Source organism: Zonotrichia albicollis, chromosome 6 (genome assembly GCF_047830755.1).
Source record: "Zonotrichia albicollis isolate bZonAlb1 chromosome 6, bZonAlb1.hap1, whole genome shotgun sequence".
NCBI lineage: Eukaryota > Metazoa > Chordata > Aves > Passeriformes > Passerellidae > Zonotrichia > Zonotrichia albicollis.
In genome coordinates this window covers 24,618,572-24,642,168 of record NC_133824.1, presented here as the reverse complement: position 1 = coordinate 24,642,168, position 23,597 = coordinate 24,618,572, and the positions used below count along the sequence as shown (strand labels likewise).

The 23,597-nt window shown below is 35.0% G+C and overlaps 1 protein-coding gene across 6 annotated transcripts in view; it reads left to right on the top strand.

Moving 5' to 3' along the window:
• The window catches only part of FMN1 (formin 1), a 168,468-nt gene that overhangs the window by 55,537 nt on the left and 89,334 nt on the right, over window positions 1-23,597 (top strand). For 4 of the 6 annotated variants that reach the window (XM_014267834.3, XM_014267824.3, XM_026793146.2 and 1 more), the window contains 2 exons: window positions 3,050-3,082; window positions 12,123-12,184. In XM_014267834.3, coding sequence (XP_014123309.1) covers window positions 3,050-3,082; window positions 12,123-12,184 — 95 coding nt within the window. The remainder of the gene's footprint in view (window positions 1-3,049; window positions 3,083-12,122; window positions 12,185-23,597) is intronic. The other 2 variants (XM_026793155.2, XM_005479895.4) reach the window with 1 other exon arrangement.

The window sequence follows — 23,597 nt, the reverse complement described above, 5'->3', positions numbered from 1 at the left end:
TAAATCTGTTTCTCATGTGTGCTGTTAAAAGAGTTACTTGTTTACCATATTGCATTGGTGAACATGATCCTGTTGGTTTTGTAAAAATGAAGTAGGATGTTTATTGAGAAAGAATTCGTGTTGAATGTCCCCAGCAGCAGTACCTGTAGTGTTGCCTTTCTGGGAGGGTGAAATGACAAGCGAAACTATTCATCTCTGCTATCAGGTAAATGAGCTGTAACTGTAACCCCTCACAGCTGAGCTGTGGTCAGGCAGATAAGTTACTCAGGTGACTGCTTTTGAATAGTGCTTTATACTGCTTTGCAATCAGAAAGAGGAGTAACTATTTTTCTCCTTCCCATCACAGACCATCAAGGGGGTGCTGGTTTCTCCATAGGAAACTGTTTTTTTGTGGATTCATTTCTACTATTCTTGGGGAATTCAGTGGCTATTGTTAAGATACTTCATGTCCTGTGGTAGGCTTACTCTGGTGTTTGTATTATTTAAATATTTGGACTGTATTTGGATACTGGACTATTGCCTTCTTTTGGACTGTTTATTTTCCACAAGTCCCTCTTCATTTGTTTCCTTTCCTCATGTGTGCCATATTTTCACCGTACTGGAATATTTACAGTGCTGAGAATTTTTGAAATTTTAGGTTTGGAGGGTTCTTCCTTATCTTAAAAATGAAACAAAAAAAAAACCCAAAACCAAAACAAAAATTAAGCTCAGGTGAAGGATATCTGCTCATTTTCCGCTCTGTGGATTCGGCATCCTTACATGTTAGGAATTATGGGTCTGTAAAACAGTTCAATTTTACTGTAACTAAAGAAGAGAAGATGGGTAGGAGTAGATAGAATGGGGTTCAGGGAAGGAGGATTAGAATCTTGTTTTCAGACAATATGCAGTATTATTTTATCCGATCTTCTATCCCTAAAAAATAGGTAATTTTGTGAATTTCTTTGAACATAAATAAATTTTAATTTCCTAGTTATAAAAGGATGCTTAAATGCAGCTATGCTTTATAAAAACCAGTCCAGGATGGAACAACATGGATATTGAAAGTTTTTTGTGTGTATTTTTATTGAAACAAAAGCCTGAAAATCTGCTGCTGTTTTATGACTGTAGCCTGGGAGAGCCTGGAAAGTCGTGTCAATACATCTGTAAAAATGAAAAAAATGAAAAGAAATTTAACAAGCATAGCTGTGCTGAGTAGGTTCCCTTCTGACACCCGGTGGTTAAAGATGAGAACTACATGGGGAGATAGAGGAGGAAACAAATGCTGCAGTAAAGGGGAGTATTGAAAGTGGGACCAAGGGTTACCACGCAGGGAGAAAACATTGAGAAACCCTCACTATTCTGAAACTTAATGAATCCGTACAATTATAAGTTAATGATTTTCTTTATACTGCAGGGTGTGGTACATCTCAAGAAAGGTAGATTGCACTCAAGTTTTCTAGCTTTTGTTCTCTAATTACCTTTAAATTGTGTTAACATTATTTTGCATGTTTCCACACACCAAGTTTAATATGTATGGCTTTTTACAAAAATGAGTGTACTGACCAAAAGTGGCTATATAGTTCATTTAACTTCAAAGCTTATGCTTTCTACATGAAGTTTTGAGATTATGGTAGAGAAGTTTCCTAAATTGCTGTGTAAATTTTGAGGAGTAACCCATCTACTTGAAATGTGAGTTATGGAGATTTCTGTGGGAAAGGTTTTCATGTAAGATTTTATTTAAAATTATTCAAGTAGGTTAGTTCTTTTATTGCCAAAGAAGAAAAGGTAATTCTTGCATTGCACAGTTGTGAAAACAATAGTATAATACTGAATAATATTTGAATGTGTGTATTTGCTTTTTGCAACAATTTTGAAGAGTGAAAATTTCCCTTTGAAACTTGTGACCCACCCTATCCAGTATTTCTGGGATTGTAGATTGAATTTTCAGGTCACCAGATTGACCAGTGAATGCTTGTATCTTTTCTTTTAGAAATGTTGGTGAAGAGTGCAGCACACTCAGTATTATAAGATTTTCATGAACATGTGTTGAGTACATTTGTAAATATTGCTTTTGCTTTATGTTCAGAAAAGTTCTGTGTGATGATAAAACTGAACATACATTAGGCATTTTGATTATGTAGGTTGTCCAAAACATCCAAATTTTATTTCATGTTCAGTTTTCTCTGCATTAGGAAAAGCACACATGCTTTAGTGTGTATTTTCTTTGCAAAACAGTGAAGCATGTCTCGTACTTTACTAATCATGAAGAATATTTTTTTGTTTTATGTTTTATTTCTGCCACCTGGTGGCATATTTTGTCTGTCACATATGTTAGCAATATCAGTCACTGCTATTGCACAGTCTAAAACTTTCTTTTTTAAATGCATGTTTTGGAAATGAAAAACAGAATGAGGAATTCTTCAAAGTGTTCCCACCCCAAAGTTCTGTCTTCTAATCAGATTGTAAGGAATTAATCTCTTAGTAAAGTCAAGGTTTCTGATCTGCTTTAGTCTCCTTCCCTTAACACACAACATGAAATTACAATAATGAGTGAGCATGATTGTTATTTCCAATTGGAAGTATTGAGGAATGAATAAAATCAGCATATGATAATCTGTGTATATATCAAGCTGAGAGCTTTACAGAAATATTTCTAAGTGTATTCAGTTTGTGTGGCCTGTTTTTGGTACTGGAGAGTACTACAGAGGTGGCTTTGTTTTCATAGTGTTGCATGTGTCCCATGGTTAACCAAGGAACATCCATGGGATATTTTTACATGGTAGAAATTTATTTAAGTACTTGCTATTTGATTTTGGTTGTATTTGATAGGCTGAGCTAGTGTTTAGCAACACTTCAGAAATTTGGCTGTTCACAAGCAGTTCATAATTTTTTGCAAGACAAAATAACATAAGGGGGAGCTTCAAATACCAGTTCAGTTATATATTTTTAGTAATGAAATGAAAAGCAGGGGGTGTGCAAGACTACCTGCTAGAACATGAAGCTAATGAGTGTAAAGTACAAGTTCTCTGAATGAAGCTTAAATACCATCTTACTTATGCTTTGTCTCTAGCTCACCTAAAGCTTTGCAAGGAGGGACCACCAGGTGGGTGGAACAGTATAATGTTGTCTGTCTCTGTCTACTCTTTGGTGTCTTTTGTTACCATAAAGGTCGTATTTATCTTTCCTTGATGGAATAGAAGTGATAAAGTCTGAGTCTGCTATATCTACCACTGTGAAGAACTAAGAACTTGGTAAGACTACAGAAGTTCTATAAGACATCAGGAACTGTTTTCAGATTTCTAGCTTGTGGAACTTCAGTTTCAATGGCTGCCCTCCCACTAAAGTGAGTGGAATTTAGGTTACTTTCTTCTTGTTCTCATATTAGACGTGCTGTAATTTGGCCGTGGTTTGTTTGTTTGTTTGTTTTCCTAAAGTCTTTGGAGCAAAGACAGTAGTGAAAATTACATGGTCATAGATCTTAACATTAGAGTTATGGAAAAGTATTTGGACATCTACTGATCCTTATTCAGAACAACAGCACATGTAAGGCTGACAAAGAAATACAGTAAAATCCCATTGATAACCATGTGAGAGTTAATTAAATACTAACTGATAATGCCATTAGTAATCATAGAATCATAGTATATTAAGGAATTGGAATAGATTTTGAAGATCATCTAGTACCAACACCCCTGCCATGGGCAGGGCTGCCTTCCAGTAATGAATCGGTAGTGTTGTCTTTTGAAGGAAAAGGAGGTTTAATTGTCCTTTAAGAAAAAGAATTCACTATATTAACCTGATATTTGGAAGTTTATTTCACTTAAAACCCCTGCTGTGTCTTTGTTTTCTTACTCGGTTTTATACCCACCAAGAGCAGGACATGCAGAGCATTGGCCTTTTCTGGATTTTAAGTGAAGCTTAAGAAAAACATTTTGAACAAATGCTCATGACTCAGAAGCTCCTTTTAAGCAGCTCTTTTGAATTATCAAATTATAGAATCATAGAACAGTTTGGGTTGGAAGGGACCTTAAAGATCCTCTAGCTCCAATTCCCCTGTTAGGGACAGGGACACTTCCCACTAGCCCAGGTAGCTCAGTATCTCATTCAACTGGCCGTACTGCTTTTGCAGTTGTTTGCTGAAGTAACTGGCAATACTGAATAAGGCACATTTCAAAGCATTTATATTTTTTGGTGTATGTTTATTCACTGGGTAATTTCCTGTTGTCATGCTTTTCATAGAATTACAAAATAGCAATGTACTGACTTAAAACTTTGTTGGGATTAAGATTTGGTTTTGCTTTTTGTTTTTTTTCTTGATCCTTTTTTGTAATTGAGTTAGGAATACTAGATGTTGGTGAGGATTCAGTATGATTATCTTATAAGATTTAAAAACAAACCTTATGACCAGGATAAACTCTTCTTGCATTGTGTCAGTGAAGAACTACTTCTTAATTCTACCATGAAACACCATTTAGATGATGATGTGAGTAGACATCATATTAGAAGAAATAAATCCAAGTACTTTGAAGCCCTCCTGTTCCCTTTGAAGTTTCATAATGACAGTCCAATCATGTTTGTCACAGCTGCATGGATACTTCATAGGAAATAAGATGGTGTTAAGGCAATTTTGCATCAATTAAAGCAACTTGTACTGGAACTTGTTAGAATTTCCCTGCACATGCCGTTAGTGATCCTAGGTTAGGGAATTTCTATTGTCTGTATAGACTGACATTAAATGCACTTTTGAGCAGTCTGGTCTGAGACACCTTCCTCCCTCACAGTTCAATTGCAAGCATTTCCTATTTTCCTCATGTCCTAGTTTCACCCAGGACCCTAATGTTATTTGATACCACCTTATATCATTGTTAGGGGTGGGGCTTCCAGTCAAAAAAAGCATGGTAGGAGAGGGGAAGCCATGCTCCATTGTTCATTGTCTCGGGATCCAAGGTGAGCATTTTTGCATGTGAATCACCCTCAGTCTTGTATACTTTTGTTATTAATATTGTTGCCATTACTGTTCATTTTCTTATCTCATTGCTGTTTCCAGTAAACTGTTCGTATCTCGACCTGTGATCTTCATTTTATAACATCTCCAAATCTCAGTGGGAAGTGAGAGGGAAAGGAGGAACAAGAGAGCAGTGTGTCATTTGAGGGAGTCTTGGTGGGGGCACTGAACTGGGGAGTGCCATTCCTAAATCTCACTCAAAGTGGGCTCTTCCTCACAGGACTTTGGTGGTGGTGCAGAGTTTCTACAAAACTCTTAGGTACCTAAAGTTGGAGGCCACTTGTGCTATTTCCTGCCTGCTGGGAAACCAGGCAAGTGGGCAGATTGTATTTGCCTGTCCCATAAAAATCTCATGTTTTTTCCTTCATCCTAATGAAACAAATAAGTAAACAACATCTTAGACTTGTTTGTGAAACAGAAAAAGAAAATCCTAGCACTCATCTCTTCCTATGTAACTTCTTGAACACAGTTGACAATACTGATCATACAGATAGATGGTTCACATTTTGAAGATGATCTGAATTTGTAACTAAGAGGATTAGAGGTGTACTTCTTTGCGAATTCAGTGTGTTTTAATGAAATCAGCAGAAACTAAATCGTCCATTCAATATCCTTAGCACTTCAGTATTGTAACTCAGCTTTCCTTGTAGAAGCCATGGTCCCAAATAGGCTTGCAGAAATTACAGGTATGTTGCCTGGAGAGCATGTTTATCCTAAAAGATGAGGAAAAATAATAAAGCTGAGCAGTTGGAGCAATAAATATTGCTCATATTTAGATACCAAAAGCCTATGAATACTAGAATATTCCACTTGTTGAGATACTTGGCTTTTGTGATTGTTAAGGGTAGATTCAAGCAGTCCTGTGTTACACATTTCATTTGCAAGATTAGCTTTCAGGGCCAAAATTTTAGAAAATGCACTGCTTCAAAAATTAGCCCAATATATTGAATGTATGTTCCTTTGTTTCAAGTTTTTTGTGTTTAAATTTAAAACTCATGAAGTACAATAACTATTAAAAAGATTGTGCTTTTTGTATAACTTAATCAGGATAAGCTGTTCATTAATGGCAGCTTTTCTGTATTGGACTACTTTTTTCCCTATATGTAAGTTTTGGTATCTGTCAGCTTCCTGGGTTCCAGGTACTTTTTAATTTAAAAATTGCTATTCAAGAGAACATGAGTAAAACTTCTGGTTCCATACCTATATACCATACCCCTAATGTTCTCTGTGTATTTGTACAGTTTTCACTCGAGCAGATGTCTGTAAGGGCATTTGTCCCTGAAACAGTGACATTTGTCCACTGTTTCACAGTGCGTGATACTCTGTTGTTTCACACAGTAGATGTTTGTGATTCTGTAACAAACTCCTTGTCTGATGCTGTACAGCACTTTAAGCTCTTTGTTCACATTGTGTCCATCTTCCTTATTCAACCATTTTGAACTGTTTGGGGTTGCAGCTTCAGTTTTTCCATTGTGCTTCAACAAAAATTATTTATCTGTTCACATACTATGTTTGATGAAATTACAGGACACAGAATTACTTCCTCCTTGCACTTGGTAGCTAGTTAAAACACAATTTTATTTCCTTCTTGCAGTCCATTACTTGTGTAGATGTTAATTCCGGGCTTTAACTGGAGTATTTCAAATGTTGTAGTACCTAATGATGAAGAAAATAATGTATGTTCCAGATGGACTGGTATTGTTTTAGTCAGTGTTATCTTTATACGATCCTTATTGACAATGTACTTTAAAATCATGAAGCAGACTGATAGCAAACATGACAGGAAAGGAAGGTTATCCTGTTTACACTGGTTCTGTCTTTGCAATGTTCAATGCTAAAGTAATTTTTTTAAAATCAGATAAAATACTAATCAGATTTACTTCTTCCTGCAGTTGCACGTAAGCAGAACCAAATATAGCATGACTGGAAGTTATGATACTTTCTGATATTGACTGTATCAACGAGTGGCAGAACAGGATCATGATAATTATGTAGTTCATCACTTCAAAAATCATGGTTTATTTTTTCCGAAGCAACTTACAAGAACGTGCAGTTGAGCAAGGAAATATGAAATATATATGTTACTATCAAAAATCATTTAGCAAGCTATTCGTTAGGAAAAAAGTAAGACAAAAAACTGTAATAAAACAATAGAATTGAACTGGAAAAGTAAGACTTGAGAATTTGCAGCTGATGCAAAGTTAGTAGAAGTAGGGAAGACCCGAACACAAATTTAGCATTCTCTCATCAGAATGTTATCTGCTGGCTATGGCAAAACATGCAAGTAAATGGAAATAGATTATATTTTTTTACAGTGAATAATTGATTTATTTTTCCAACAACAACATAGGAAAAGGAAATTTTGCATTTTCATGTCACTATATATCTTTAGTCATCCCTGAGTTCTCTATACATTTTCCTATGTACTTTGCCAACTTTCAGATTACTTTCAAAAATGTTTTAGTGAAACATTTTACAATTAAATGATATTATGTTGCTAGCTGTCAGCAAATGTAACAAATATTTGTTTAAGGCTTGTTAATGTATTTCTGCTTCATCCCACTATCTTAGAAAAAAATGATCAGTTTTATGAAAGTTTGCCGTAGCTTCAGTAGGTTATAATTATTATTGCAGGTAGCATCAGGTTCCAAAAATAAAGAAAATAATGAATATGCCCAAGTAGGCAACAGCTTACATGATCTATTACATTTTTCTTGGGATGGCATACTCTGAAAAGAAAGGAAAAAGTAGTAAATTAGAGGTAGTAAATAAAAATTGAGACTCCAAGCTGTTTGGAGTGGAATCTGTGCAATGTGATGGTTTACTTTTTAGCTTGAATGCCTTTTGTAAATGAGTGACTTTTAAAATTATTTTCTCTGTAACAAAATCCTAATTTGCATGTGGTAATTTTTTAGGATTGGTGCACTTAGCACTTGCAATCTGATTTTTATCTGATTTGTCTCAAAAGTTCTTAGGAGTAATATCTGCTTAAGGGGAAGATAAATTTATGCTCTACAGCCACTGTCTTCTTGCAGACACATTGGAGACCAGGCAAGCACAACAGGATATTTGTACAATCAGCCTTCTGTTATGTGTCATAATAAAAGAATTTAAAGCTTCAGCAAATTGACATTGAGGTGTTTGAGCATGTCCAGGGCAGCAAAACTGATGAAGGATCTGGAATGTAATTCCTATGAGAAGCAGCTGGTGTAGCTGGGGTTGTTTATTCTGGGCTCAGGGGAGATCTATCGCTCATTACCTGCAAGGAGGTAGTAGCCAGGGGTTGGTTTCTTCTCCCAGTCAGCTAGTGATAGGATAAGGTGAAATGGCCTCAAGTTGCACCGGGGGAGGTTCAGTTTGAGTATTAGGAAAATGTGGTTAAGCACTGAAACAGGTCACCACCCCTGGAAGTGTTCAAAAAAATAAGTAGATGTGTCACTTCTTGATATGGTTTAATGGTCATGGAAATACTTACTCAAAGGCTGGACTTGATCTTGGAGGTCTTTTCCAACCTTAATGATTCTTTGATTTTATGAAAATGCAACCCCCCCTGACATTGCACAAACTAGGTAAAGAGTCACCTTGTGACACAAGGATCAGCTTGGACCTATAATGTAGGGTGCAAAAATGAGAGAGCTGGGTGGTACATGGTATCAGGATCAGTGTGAACACACATTGAAACACAGAAAGGTCTGACTAAACATCAGGAAATGATTTCTCACTGTGAAGGTGAGTGAGAAACTAGCACAGGGTGCCCAGAGAGGATGAGGAGGGTGTAGATTCCTGGAAGAATTTGAAAGCTATTTGGACATGGTCCTGGGCAGCCAGCTCTGGGAGAGGTGGGGGTGCAGACCAGAGGTCCCTTCCAGCCTCAGCCGTGCTGTGGTTTGTGATTAGAAGCTTTTCTCCCTGTCGGTCTGGAAGGTCCCTAAGGTAGGGCAGCACCAGGAAGTGGGAGGTGCAGTTCAGCTGCAGCCTTGTGTCTGGGCTAGCTCTGAGACCTGCCCTTGGGTGTTCTTGTGTCTTGGCTCACAAGGCTGAATGAGTTCCAGTGGTTATGTGAGAATCAGGCTGGCTACAGAGCCGTATCAGATTTCTTCAACTCTGGCATTGTTAATTTTTAACCTAGACAAATCATCCAGTGATACCTTAGTATTTCTGGATTTTATGTGTAGTCTACATTGATTTTTTTTTAGTTAAACGGAATTTAAGAATTAAGTAGCATATAAAGCCTGACATATTTTGTTTCTCCTCTAGTTCCTTCTGTTAAAATGTCATTATTGTTTACTTTGCTGTTTTGATTTTTACCACCCTAAGCAGCATTCCAACACCACTGCATAGTTAAACTTCATTATTCTGTTGCCAGTATGTTAGGGAACTGATTTTTGGAATTGCATGAATGAAATTATTTTTTTCTAGACAAATTCTTCAACGTTTTAATGATTCTGATTGCCATCTCTGTATACAGGTTGTTTTCTTAAAATGTTAACTATCTGTGTACAACTGTACTAAATTAAGGTGACCTCACAAAACATAGAAAAGGAATGGTCATGAGTTACTTTATATTATGCAAGGCAATATAATTGTGATGTGATTTGCGTTATAATATTTGGTACAGAAAAATAAACATTTGCTTGAGAATTAAAGTACTTTGCTGGGTATCACCTTCTATCCAATAAATAGTTTCTTCTAGTTAAAAATAATAAAATTAGAAATTTATGCTGTTGAATGTCAGTTTATATCATCGTAAACAATGTATGAAATCTGTTACAGTATATCAGTTTATGATGCACTTGCTTTTATGCAATAGCTGTGTTTTAAGAAAATAATTTTTATTATTTATTCTCCTAGCTTAGTACTTTTTAAGCATATTTTTAAGGAATAACAAAATGATAAAAGAATTGCTACTCTCTGTCTTCTGCTTTAGAACAAAGTTTAAACAAAACAATCTCTAGAACATTGTTTTGAGCTAGAAGCAATGAAAAGTGCCAGCAATGACATATACTTAATTATTGTTAAAAAAAATTAAATTCTTGTGCTTAGATTTCATTTATAGGGGTTCTTCCATCATTCTCTAATTGCGCAAACATTTGTGCCAAGATAAAAAAATAAACAATAGAGGGTTGGGAATGGGTAGACATGGTGAAAAATCTGCTTCTGGTGCTAGTGCAGGTCTGTGTCATCATAGGTGAATTATGACTCTCTTACCCAAATCTCAAAGAATTTTAATCATTGGGCAATTCCACATAGAAAGTAGATCTTTTGTTAAGATAGATCTGTATCCTTCTGTTAGCTAAACTAAGAACTGATTGTTAGGAGCATTTTCAAAGCCTGTTATTTGCTTCAGTTATCATGTGACCCTAAAGAGCTAACCTTCAAGTCAGGACATTCATAAGGTTCATGCCCTGCGCACTGAGTGCTTAAGGCAGCTCAGGTGCCAGAAGGGTCACAACTTTTTCTGGGGACCTGAGGCAATTGTTTTATATTCTGTTTAGGTGAATGGATATGCAGAGCCTATATCCATAGGGAATATCAACTAAAGGAATTAACAGCAGAAAATCTTAAAGTTTGTAGACCTAACCAGTTGTGATTCTGGCAGAGCAGACAGGCAATTCTCTAATGCCTGAAAGCTCTTAAGTACAGACCTGTTAGAGGGCAAGGAGAAGTTTAGATAGATGCCATAGCTAGCTGGAATCACCAAGGTTTTTATTTTCCGCTGTATAAAATATTGATCCCGTTTCCTTTTGATTTTATGTATCAGTTCAGCGGCTTGATTATAACTTCACCTGTGTTTGGAAAAAATCCCTGTACACATGACATGGAAGCTTTACATTAAAAGCTTCCATGTCATGTAGAATTCATGGTGATGATCAAGTTACCTTTTCTTTCCTCTTTCCTTCATGTGCTCTGAAAAGAAAAAGGAAAAAAAAAAAAAAGAGCAGATAAGCACTGAAATGTTTTATTTATCTGGTACTTTGGTCCGTTCTTTGATACTTTTAGTGCTATTTTGTTAGTTCTTCTGTTGAATGGGTCACGCAGACTCCTTAGTCTTATACACCATTGACAATAAAATTTAAATTCTTTGGCCTGTTTTCAAACCTTGTTTAATTTAGGATTTAGTTGAGGAGGCAGAAGCCAAGCCAGAGAACTGGAAACACACTTTTGGATAATTTTTTATTTGAAAACAGATGGAAGTGGGACTTTGGTCACCTAACAACAAACTCCAGTCACTTGTTTAGGAGGGCTGTAGCTTCTGGGCCAGTGTCTTACCAAAGACTCTCTTAAGATCTCTTAAAGCCTTTGACTGGTGCTTTGAAGGAGTTTCTGTTTCTTCATCTGGCCAAATGCAGGCATGGTATGGATTAAGGGGAACCATAGTATTAGTGGTCCTAGAGGTTTTGTAAATCTATGCCGTCACTAAACCTGCATGATCAATGCCTGGACTCCTCAATTTTTCACTGCTGATTTAAATTTCTCTGGCTTTCAGTTTCATACTCTCAGCCTTTGGATTTTGTTGTATTCTTGCTAAATGGCAGAGCTATCCTGTATGTCATTCACAGGATTCTGTACTTAAACTCTCTGATTGTTCTTCTTATGATAGAATTGAGAGAAAGAATTCTTTGTATGTCACTGTTTGGTACCTTCTGATGTCTTCATTTGTATTTGTGATTGCTGTTTTATCCAGTTTGACTGTGTATAGTGATTGTATGTTTGTCCATTTAAATCACTTTACTTGATGCATGTTGTTTTAGAATTCAGGTGAGAATGTGTGTGTGCATGCACGTGCATGTCATAGTGTCCTATCAGTTCCACATTTATTTGCAAAATAAGGCAAAACTATGGTTTCCTTTTATTTCAGTTTGTCATATTTTTTTCCGTATTTTCCCTTCTTAGCATGGAAGACCTCTGCTTTATCCACTTCTCTCAGAAACACCATGGAAAATCTGGTCATGTGGTCTTAGAAAAAAATGCTAATTACTGTGTTCAGATTTTCTTTTCCATCACCACCACAAAAGGTCATTTATTTGAGAGCCTACACCTGCACTCTGGACCTAGTGGTGTTGTATGAAATATTCTATGCTGAAGATGGCACATTGTTTTCTGACTCTAAGGGAATGTACTTTTTTTATTTCTACAGAGTACCAAGCTGCCATTCTGCATTTGAAGAGGGAACACAAAGAAGAAATTGAAACATTAAAGGTATAGTTTTGTAATTATATATTTCCCTGTCTAGTGCATTTTACAGATTTAAGTGGTGCAAATGTAGACTTTCTATCAAATGTTAAGAATTTAATTCTTTCTTTCTAGAAGTTGTTTTCAGTTGTCTGCCAGCTCAGCTAAAATTAATGTTGTTAAAATCTATACCTGCACTCATAAATGATGTCTGAAAGCAGTTTTATTTGTTTCCTCTTTGTAGTTCTCCTAATTGTTGTTCTGTTAAATTCTTTCACCTAACACAGCAATGCAGTATTGGCATTGATGCTTAACTACTTACTCTTTCTCAGTGAAACATTCTTCTGTAGAAGCAATTTTCTGTAATTTTAACAGGAAAATAAGCATGTGTGAGACTTTCTGAAGTTTAGTATTGAGCACTCTGTATTGATGTCTGCTCTTTTAAAGTGTAAACTTGATCAACTAGTTATCAAAATCAGAAATAACAGTTTAGTTTTTGAAGTCACTTTCCCTTGGCTGTGGTAAGTAAAGTGAAATATTATAATAGAGTGGTTTTATTATAAAACCAGGAATTTAAATGGCAATATAACTGAATTTGGTGGTCACCCCTAGTTAAAATTACCAGCATCTTCCTTTTCTCACCAGTTATGATATATTCTTAAGTATAGCTGCACTGTGTTCTAATACAGGTTCGTATGCCAAATCATTAGTGGTCATCAATTACAAAACATTCAGTATTTCCTTCATCATCATTAAATTAAATAGAATGGAAAATAACAGATTTACTAGCATGGCAATTCTGATAATCCAGTACAGTGATACATTGAGTGTGTCATTAGGCAGATCACATTGTATAATGCGACGTATTGAAATTTACATTATAAAATTTCAGTGGGAACATAGAATGGGGGAATGAAATGGTGTCATGATTTAATGTTATACTTTGTTGCATTTTATTCTTTAATGGTATAACAGAAAAATATGATGGTAAGTATCCGCACTATGGGAAATTCTTGGGTTAAATCTGATTTTATGCTATGCACTGAAGGAACCTACAGACAGGAATGTCTTTTAAGCAGCTCTTTTGCAAACTAATCCAAATTCCTTATGTGGTGTTTATGAAGAAGGTTTGATTATCATACTTTCTCTTCAAAAGGTTAGGAGTAGACCCTTGGTCTTTGTTATTCCTAAAAGGCCTAGAGAAATGTTAAGAATTATGCAAGTTATATGTATGGGAAAGTTCTCAAAATATTACTGAATTGTCCTCTGAAAGTGAAAGTAAGCAACATTATCTAGGTTCTGTTCATTGAAACCTGTATATAGTGGCCTATAAGTGAGTGATACTTTTATTCTTTAGCATTAGAAAGTGCCCTGTACTTTTGTTCTGTTTCTTATTGTAGGTTTTTTTTTTTCTTGAGTATGTGAACAGGAATTCCAGATTGTTTTTAATTCTTCAATATTTGTTATCACTGTGTTAATTTCCTATAAACTTTATACAGAATACCCAGAGTGCAGCCAGGGCTTTACTCATTCCACTAGTTTCTGGGGGTTGATGCTGAATCTATGAGACTGAAGTTTCAGTGAATGCAGCAGTCTTGAAAGATGCTCAACAGTCACTGGGTAGGGAGGGCACATCTGTACTGTATTCCATTTTGCCATCTTTATGTTATCACCAAAACTTGAAGCATTGTTCCTTTTTATGACGTCACTTGAATTCAGTTTTTGTCGTGTAGTGTGTATACTTATTAAGATTATAACATGTATTACACCAAGTCAATTACTTATGAATCTGCACCAGCTCTTCTTGCATGACAATCTGTGTAACACTTAACTCTTGAAGGGTTAATTAATGTATATAATTCAACTGAATCATCCACATGAATGTCTAATGTCTAAAATGGTAATGCTATTGCTGCATTCAAAGGACTTCTTGAATTTTTCACTTAATGTTAACAAAATACTGAATAATATAGTTTAAAGACCTGGAACGATTTCTGTTCTGTGCTGTTAAGTGCTTTGCTTTCCCTGCCCTTGCCACTAGATGTCAGCTGAGTCCTTCAGAAGAAGTTCCCAAAAACCGTGTTCATGTTTCATACTTCCTTCTAAACTGAGTGTGGTGACATCCTGCCCACTGTTTGTGTATCTGTTTTAGTTTTAGGTCAGAAATTATCTTGCACATTATGAAACTAAATTGAAGTTGCTCAATTGATAAGTCGTAGCTGTCAACACCTTCGTAGTATTTGTCCAGCAGAACCAAATCTTGAGTACCTAACAACCAACTAAGTAGATGACAACAACATAAATCAAAATAATGTAAATTATTTTGACTCCTGACTTCTGAAAGAAAGGAATTTACTTGAAGACAAAATTCTGTCTGCAGTGCTTAATATTCAACCCAACACATGGCTGCACAAGGGTGTGCTGTGCTTTTTTTTCCTGTAAGTTAAATTGATAGAATGAGTAAAAATTCAAGCATACATTCAAGCATACTTTTTCCCTGATGTCTCCATGTTGCCTTTAAAACAAACCTACCAAATATCCCTTCATCTTTAGCTATGTGGGAGTTTAAGGCTGTTTTTGAAGATGGAAGAAAAGTCCTTAGCTGTCCTGTAACCCTGTACCCTATGCATGGATGTTTTTCTCCAACACAGATTGTTAGGCTTCCACCAGCTCACTAGATCTTTTATATATTTCCAAACTGAGCATATTAGTATCTTCAGGTATTTCTGTTACATAATAGTATTAAATAATGCATGTCATATAATATAGTGTAAGAAATATTAATAGGTATTGGATAAAAAATTAGCTATAGCTAGCTTATGAATTATTCATAAATAAATATTTTAAAATTCAGTAAATGTCATATAATAAAACCCTGGTTTTGCATCTCTTAAAAGATCTCATGGCAAATTTTAGAAAAAAATACCTGTATAGTTGCATCTATGACAGTTATGAATATCTTACTGAAATTTGAGAAATAGTGAATGGCAATGCAGTTGGTATAAAGCTGCCCATGGCATTATGAAAGAGCAAGCTGACCTCATTTAGGGAAGAATGTATCATGAGGTGTTCATAGTGACCTTTGTGGCCTCCATGGTAATGTTTGCATTTTTGCTTTTTTTGTGAAGGTTCCAAGAGCTGAAATGTAGAAGTGGGTAGAAAGTAATTTCCTTTTCACAGAACTTCCTTAACTTGGAAAATTATTTCATATCATAAATAGATGTTAAAGACCAGTGCCTCAAAGTGCTCCAGAAAACACTGAAAAATGTGGAAGAAAAAGAAATGTGAAAGGAAAAGTCATAGCACCAGTCAAAATTATCTGATAATTTAAAGATAATTTATTTTTATTTTGTTGTGAGACCACAAAGGCATAAAAACATTTAGAGTTTTATTAAGTAATAAAACTCTAGCTCTATTATGACCATTTCATTCTTTTACAAATCTGTTTTTTCATGTCTAATACTTCCTAAGTTCTTTCTTGTCTCTTTGTCTTTTCACCTTCTCATTTGTTTTTCCTTGTGGTCACTATACTTCCATTTATGAATGCTTCCATTGCTCTTTAATTATGACATGAGTACAACAAAAGGTGCTGCTTCTCTCTGCAACATTTTTGAATTTTTAATTCAGCTGTAGGAGGCAATGGTGAATAGTGTTAAAAGCTCTTGTATGCCAGAATGCTTATCAAAATACCTTTTTATAGAGTTGGGTGATCTCAGTTTTATTTTGGCAGATAAAATTGTCTTTTACTTAGATGTCAAAGTAAAATTTAATTTTGACTTCATAATATACATCACAAATTGGATATTTCAACACCAAATCAAAACATCTTACACTATTTTAGTTTTTCTAAATCTTCTTTTTCTATAGGTAGACTATTATAACAAACTGGAATACTTTTGAGCAGATTAAATTGAAAGAAATCTGACCTGGATGCTCTTAAGGATTTTTGTTATTCCTTTCTGGAGAAAAATAATTTTTCCCCCACAGTTTTGTTCATGCATATGTGAATTCTTGCATGGGATAGGGATATCATGATTTGTCAAAAGTCACTGTTTTGAAATCTGCTATTAGGATATGGGATCCAATGATTAATAGTGTTGAAAGCTTTAATATGCCACAGTACTTATAAAACCCAAAACTTTTTAATATATGTGGATATATGCTGACTTTGGTAATAAGGTTTTGCTTCAGGGTGAGATTGTTGTTTTAACTCTTACAAGATGAAATGCATCCATAAGGTGGCTGGTTGCTTTGAGTGTTCTCTGTTACATTTTTGTATTCCAGCATGCACATAGAGAAGAAAATCTGTATCATGTATGCTTCTCTGTCTGGTGGTGCTGCAGCTCAAAGGAGCAGCCAAGGTCAGCAAGGGTTTATTAGTCAGTCTTTCCTAATGAGCTGTTCAGGCTTTTCAGCATTTCCATGTGGTGAACTGATGAAGGTCTCCCAGCTTGTGGTTAATTATTGATACTAATCTTGCCTAACTTGAAATGTTTCAGTCTTTCAACTGTTAAATGTATGGTTGCACCACTGTGTGTGTACTGTGTGCCTTTATGAATCTTCTTCTTGGTTACTTCGTCCTCTTGGAGGAATTCTCCCTGTTCACTGCAGGGCCTCTGCGATGCAAAAAAGGAAAAAATGTCAAGATTAAAAAAAGCATAAAAGTTAGGAGAAAAAAGAGACTGAACTTCTGTGAAATTGTATTAAAATACCGATTTCAGAACTCCTAAGGCTGCCAGATAATGGCAGCAACATTATCTTTGAAGTTTGCATTTCCTAAAATAGTAAAATTCCAGCAGGAAAAAAAATTTTCCTGAACGGAAAAATTTGCATAGCCATTGCTATAGAAGGTAAAGTGGCAGACTAGGGAACAAAGGACAGGAGCAATAAAACAGTAACTTTCTACAGCAAACAGCACTAAGTCTCTTTGGAACCACTTGACAATTTCATCTTCATTCAGAAATGAAGCTTGGAATGATTCTTCATGTTGTGTGAAGATATTCCCCAGTTAGTTAATATTTTAAAAATCTGCACATTTCAATTTCAAATCATACTCTATAATAAAATTATTGATGAAATTTTAAGCATTCCTGCTGTGCTCTGATACTTACAGCAAACAAAATTTTCCTATTCTTCTCCTCTATTTGTCATATTTTTGATGCAATGTATGCTTTTCATTATTATTTTCCTTTAACAATATGTTTACATTGTTAATATTTTCTTATCAGATAGTTTGAATATCCCAGAAGATTCTTCTTTCGTTGTGTTGTGGGTTTTTTTCAGTATGGCCACTTGCCATATTGCCATTCTGTTATTTTCAATGCAATTTCACTGTGAGACTTGGATTGTTTAAACTTCATGTCAGCTGCAGAATGCTGTTAATTCCACATGTTGATCCAAGGATTCTCCTGCTTATTTAAGAAATTACCACAGACCATATTCCCTAGATTGAAAACAGTGAAAATCTCTTTAGCTCTATTTCAGCACATGGTAGTACATAGTTAAAATGTGCATAGAGCAGGACAATTTTTAGCATTCGAACATCAGAAAGAAGGAGTTCCTGCTCAAATTTAGACACATTACAAAAAATTCTGCTTAGTTAGGGCTGAAACAAAACTCTTAACGTTCCTTATAACCTGCTGCATTTTTCATAGATTATGGAAGTTAATTTGTCCCATCACCTTGCCTTGAATAAACATGTTATGTACTCAGGAGAATAAAGCAGAGCACGCACTTTGAACATGAGGACATTTTATCTTCACAGATATTGAAGATCTCTGTAACATGGGAAACAATTGTATACAAGAGAGACTAACTGAAGTGTCATAATGGAGTTATAAAAGCCATTAAAAATTAAGTAGTATCAAAGTTACCATTTTAGTTTTGAAAACATGTACCCCATGCTTTCTTGCCAAAATTATCTGCACTTTGAAATTTGCTACACCAGATATTTGTTTGAATCTAGTAGTTGTATAGTATTTTTTTATTAAATGTGTAATATTTCGTTCTTAAAAAATTCTGGCTCTAGTATTCCTGATTTTAACAGGAACAGGGACAGGTTTGTCAAGGATGAGCATTTTGCCAATAAAGGAAAATCCGTCTGAAATTGGAGGATAAATTTTTTAAAATAAAACTATTTTTTCTCATGTTCAGTAAAGACCTGATTTTAGCAGCTTTTGACTTTGCAAATCTGGTGATCACTGATTGCATCTTCTGGTGTTGAAAAAAGTTTCATTGCCATTTCCACAATGCCACCAAAGTGTTATTTTACAACACTGGGTCAAAACTAAGTTCCACTGATTAATGGTTGACACAAGTTACTCTTGATTAGGTGGGGATCACCCTTCAGAGAACTTTCAGAACACCCTTCAGAACAGCTTTCAAAATGAAAGTCTGTCTCCTGACCCTCTTATTGATGATTAGGCAATGAAAGAAAACCCACTGCAAAGCAAAGCTGACAACCAGAGCTGGACATATGTACGGAGATGTGAAAGGTGCAATTTTAGGAAAAAAACAGTGAATAGAGATACTAGGACTGGCAGTCCTTATAGCATACACTACTAGAGGCACTAGACTGGCAAGATGAAGGGCAAAAGAGGTAGCCTGGAATTTAGGACAGAAAACAGTAGGAGATAGACTGCAAAGACTTTGGTCTGGGCATCACAATACAAGTTATACTTATATGTGGGCAGTATTCTCCAGAATATTTGTCCTGGAATGAATACAGTCCATTCAGTATTTGATTTTAATTTTGTTGGTCAGTAAGCAATACCCTCCCTTGCTTTGTTAGTCAAGATTTGATCTGAATATAAGTAATCTCATTACATTTTTTTCTTACTGTCATAAGTTTTAACTTTAGGATGTTTAAGTATAAACTGGACTTCACAATATGTGTTAGGATTGGCATGTAATCTTATTATTCATGGACCTAAGGTTTAATAAATTTATTGCGATGTTTACATTTGCAAAAATGTTCAATCACAGTTCATTTTTAACTTACTTTGCAACTACATGTTGAGTCTCAGAATCTTAAGATACATTTTCTTTTACAAAAAGCTATCATTGGTGACTGCTTGAGGAAAACTGAGTAAAATGTCCTGTGACTCATCTTGCAGCAGAAATTTTGCAGTTCGAACAAGCGTAGAATCTGTTTTTCCAGGTCAGCATTATCAGGCCTTTACTATACTGGTATTGTATCTCTTTCTGAGGGTCCACACTTTGTTCTTACATACCTTTCAACTTCAGCACACACAATGCAAAAGTCTTTAAAGCTTGCTGCTTTTCATTATTGATTTTTTAACTTTTGTCTGGAATATCTCCCAACGTGTTCACTGGATGAGGTACTAGTTCTGTTGAAGAGAAAGTTTCTGCATAGCTGCACAACATGGAAGCATTGGTGGAAAGGGATAAAATTAAGATTGTTCTGATTGCTCCGTTTTGAGTAATCGACAAAGGCTGTTTTTTCTGAGACTTTTTATTCTGCAATATTTTCTTCAAATTTTATAATTGGAATGTCTAGAGTAGTGTGGTGAGGCATAATTAGTGTGCAGTATATGTTAGTTTAAAATAGGTGTGTCTTTTACACAAATACAGTCATTTCTATAATTGATCTTCTCTTTATCCATGTAGAATCTCTTTTTTTTTTTTTTTTTTTTGTTTTGATTGCACATGAGAACACTATTTTGGTAGAGAGACTAATCATCTAAAAATTCTCAAAACTTTTAGACAAAAGTTATGTTCATTATGAAGAATGAAAATTGTTAGTTTGTAAAAGTGTAGCTACTTTTTTTTTCTTCTCATGGCACTATTTGACTTAATAATTCTGTTGAGAAGTATTCATTGCTGCTCATTTTCTTTCTATAGATGTGTAATTTTATCTTTGGTTGCTGTTTTCCATGCGATTTACTAATAATGCTTTTTGCTTCAGCTTTTACTTAATTCAAATAATTGTTTACAACTTAGCAACATATATCTTTGCTTTCCTATATAGTTACAAAGCTTTGTTATAATGGCTGATCTTGTAGCCTGGTTGCCAAAGAAATTAGCTCTTTATATGGTGAAGCAATGTTGACAGTAAACTCTCCTTTCCATCCCCTCCCCAAAAGAAAAGGAAGAAAAGTGAAGAAAAACAAGGTTGCATTACAATTCTGGCAACATCAGCCACACTAATAAAATCAAATTCAATGTTGGTTTACGACTTTGAATTTATGTGACTGCACAGGATCAAAGGATTTGTATCCCACTGGACTGCAAGGTCTATAGTTCATGGCAAAAAACCTCATCAAAAAGAACATTTTAGTAGTAGGGCTTTTCATTTTAATCAGCCACAGTAATAAAAAAGCTGTTAGGTGTCCAAAAACATTCTCCCAAGATCAGAGACAACTTGCTCTTTACTACAATCAGTTTTCTTATTAGATCCATACTGCCTCTGTAGTTTTTGTCACTGAAACTTCATCTTCAACTTGTTTTCAGCCATTTTTTGCATTGCTTTCACATTTTACATGCCAGATGTAAAATATGCCACATCATCATGTAATTCCCTGGCAATTGAGAAATACTGTGGCTTATCTCAAGTAAGTTATCATCAAAACAAATAATTCATATAGCATTTTAATTATCAGTCTATATTTCTACATATTGTATTTTAAAGTATTTTATTTGCAATGTTCAAGGTATTTTTTCCTCATTGCATATAATCTTCTGAACACCACAGAGAATAGGTGTCAGTAATTTTGTGTGCATAGTAACTGAGGCTGTCCTAAGACTATGGTAACAACTGCTAGTGAGAAGTAGAGTAAGATAGTAACTACAAAGTTTCTGATAGGAAGGGAATGTTTGGATTTTGCATGTTAACTAGTCATACAAAAGTTTGAACTAGTTTAACAAAAGTTTGAAATTAATTTTTAGCTTATGGTGTGGTTTCATACTTTGATTACCTTTGCCTCAGAGAAATTGCATGCAATATATCATTCACGTTTATTGGCGTGTTGCATTCCTCATTCCATTCTGCAGAATTTAAGTGTTTAGCAGAGTTTAACAATATTTAGATATTTTGCCAATTAAATTGTCCACAAAATTAAGTTTTCCTGGAAATTTATAGGTTGGTGTCAATTTAGCTGGGTACCCATTTTTTACATATTATTTAGGATTTATTTTTCCTAGCATAAGCTATCTTGCATTTAGGAGAATCAACACATAGTCACTTTGTATAAGGATTGTTAGCTTTTGAATGGCATGACTGGTAGCTGCTACTTCTTGGCAAATTCTGGTGGGTGTGGTATTCCATTGTCTGGGAGTTCACTGCTGCCTGAGATACATGCAGGCTTAAAGTAGGTTTTGTCAGTGAATATTTTCATGGGTTGATTGTTTTTAAAAGCATTCATTCAAATGAGAAACTTTAGTTTTGGTGGGAATTTTATAGGTTAGCTACTGAACATTTAAAATCTACATAAAATGTTAAATTATCTATTGTTACTATTTATTTATTAATAACCTGAAATTTACCCCTTTAAGCATACGTTGCTAACAGTTGGCTGTATTGTGTATTATTTCATAATTTTCATCAGTTTTTTAGAGTTTTTTATCATTTGTCTCAAGAAATAACATTGTTAAGCAAACATGCCTGTGGTAAGAAGTTAGTGAATCCAAGGCATTAACAATTTTCTGTTTGATATAAATCAAGAAGAATGTAGATTTCAGTGAGATGTCTCTGTAGGCACAAAGATTCCACAGCAGAGTACATCACTTACTGGGTGGTGAAATGGAAGTAATAGGATTCTTTAATATGGAGTGTGCTATGGAATACAATGAACATCAGTAGAGATATTCTTCTATATATTTGGATTCATAATGCTTGAAGGATCTTGAAAGTTTACCAAGAAATTTCAGGGGCACATCAAGGGCTCTATCTGATTATTTCATTAGAAGTTATGGAGAAGTTATTTGCCCTTTTTAATTGGGTTGATCTGAGTAAAGTGGTACGTATGTAGGACAGCTGTAGAAAAAGAACTGGAGATGAGCTGGTGTGAGCTATGTGTTGTATAACAAAGTTCTCCAAGTGATTTAATTTGTGTAATCTTAAATTGTTAGATGATGGTTCTTAACCATGAAAGGACTGAAGGAAGGATGTGTATATGTGTGGGAAAGAAACAATACCTAGATTAATGTTGCTTGACAGAAACATTTACAGAGCAGACACAAGATAATAAGGATGAGGAACGCAAACTTTATGGCATCCTGGAGATCACTCTGTGAAGAGCATGGAAAAGAGCACAGAACATTAAGAGATAATGGAAGGTCCACAGAGAGCAGCAAGAGAAGATGCTGGAGCTTAAAAGAATACAGGACTTTCTGCAGCCCGTAATGAAAGGGGCAGATTGTATCTTGTACAGAATAGTCTCTTAAAATACATCGTCCGGTCAGCAAATATCTAGAGTGTCCTTGTCTCATAGATGTGCTTTGCATGGCTGTTCATACTCTTTGGGGAGTGATAAAAGTGGAAATGTGTCTGTTACCTTATACTTAGGAGGTCACTGGAAACGTATCACTAGTAAGAAAGAATCAGAATCCCAGAGTCATAGAATATACTGAGTTCTGGGAACCATGAGGATCATTGGATTCAGCTCCTGGCCCTGCCTAGAACACCCAAGGGTCATTCCATGTGCCTGATTCAGTTCCTGTATCCACTGTATTCTACTGTCAGCCTTTGGCCAGTTTATTTGTACATATTGAGTTTAGTGGATCTGTAAGGACAATGAGTAGGAAATGGCTGGGGGTTTTGTTTGTTTGTTGTCCCAACTACTTTTGCTACATTTCCTCTATAAAGCTATGTATTTTTTTTTTTTAATTGGAAAGAGAATTGGACTCTGTGTGCATTGACTAAATTAATATTTAGAGATCTGGGATTGTTTGAAATAGTTCAGTCATTACTTTTTTATTGTGAGGTGTAGGAACAATTCTTACTGTGTGCCCTTGATAGTGATGATATACCATATGTAACTGTTATGTTTGTTGAGGTATTTGTTAGAGAGGAATTTTGATTTTTAGGCAAACTGGCATGGGTTTAACTTTTTTTTTCCCTGTGGAGAAATCCTTTGCTAAATCTCTGATTGTTGTTAAAATTTAAAACAAATGTATGTTTTTTCAAGGACACAGATTCAACAAAAAAGAGCTTCTTTTCTTTTGTAAACACAATAGAAGAATAAAAAAGTGTGAACTCTTCCAAAAACTGAAGATTAAATTACTTAGAATGAACAAAACCAAGTTAGAGGCTCTCTCTGAAAAATTTGCTTTTCCTCTCTTTTCTGTGCACACTACTTGAATGGCCAAAATACTATTAAGAAAAAAAGCTGTAAAATATATTAAAAAAAGCTTTTAATTGGTAACTCAGTAATTCTTGTCTTTTTATTCCTTTTTTTTTTTTCCTTTTTCTTTTTTAATA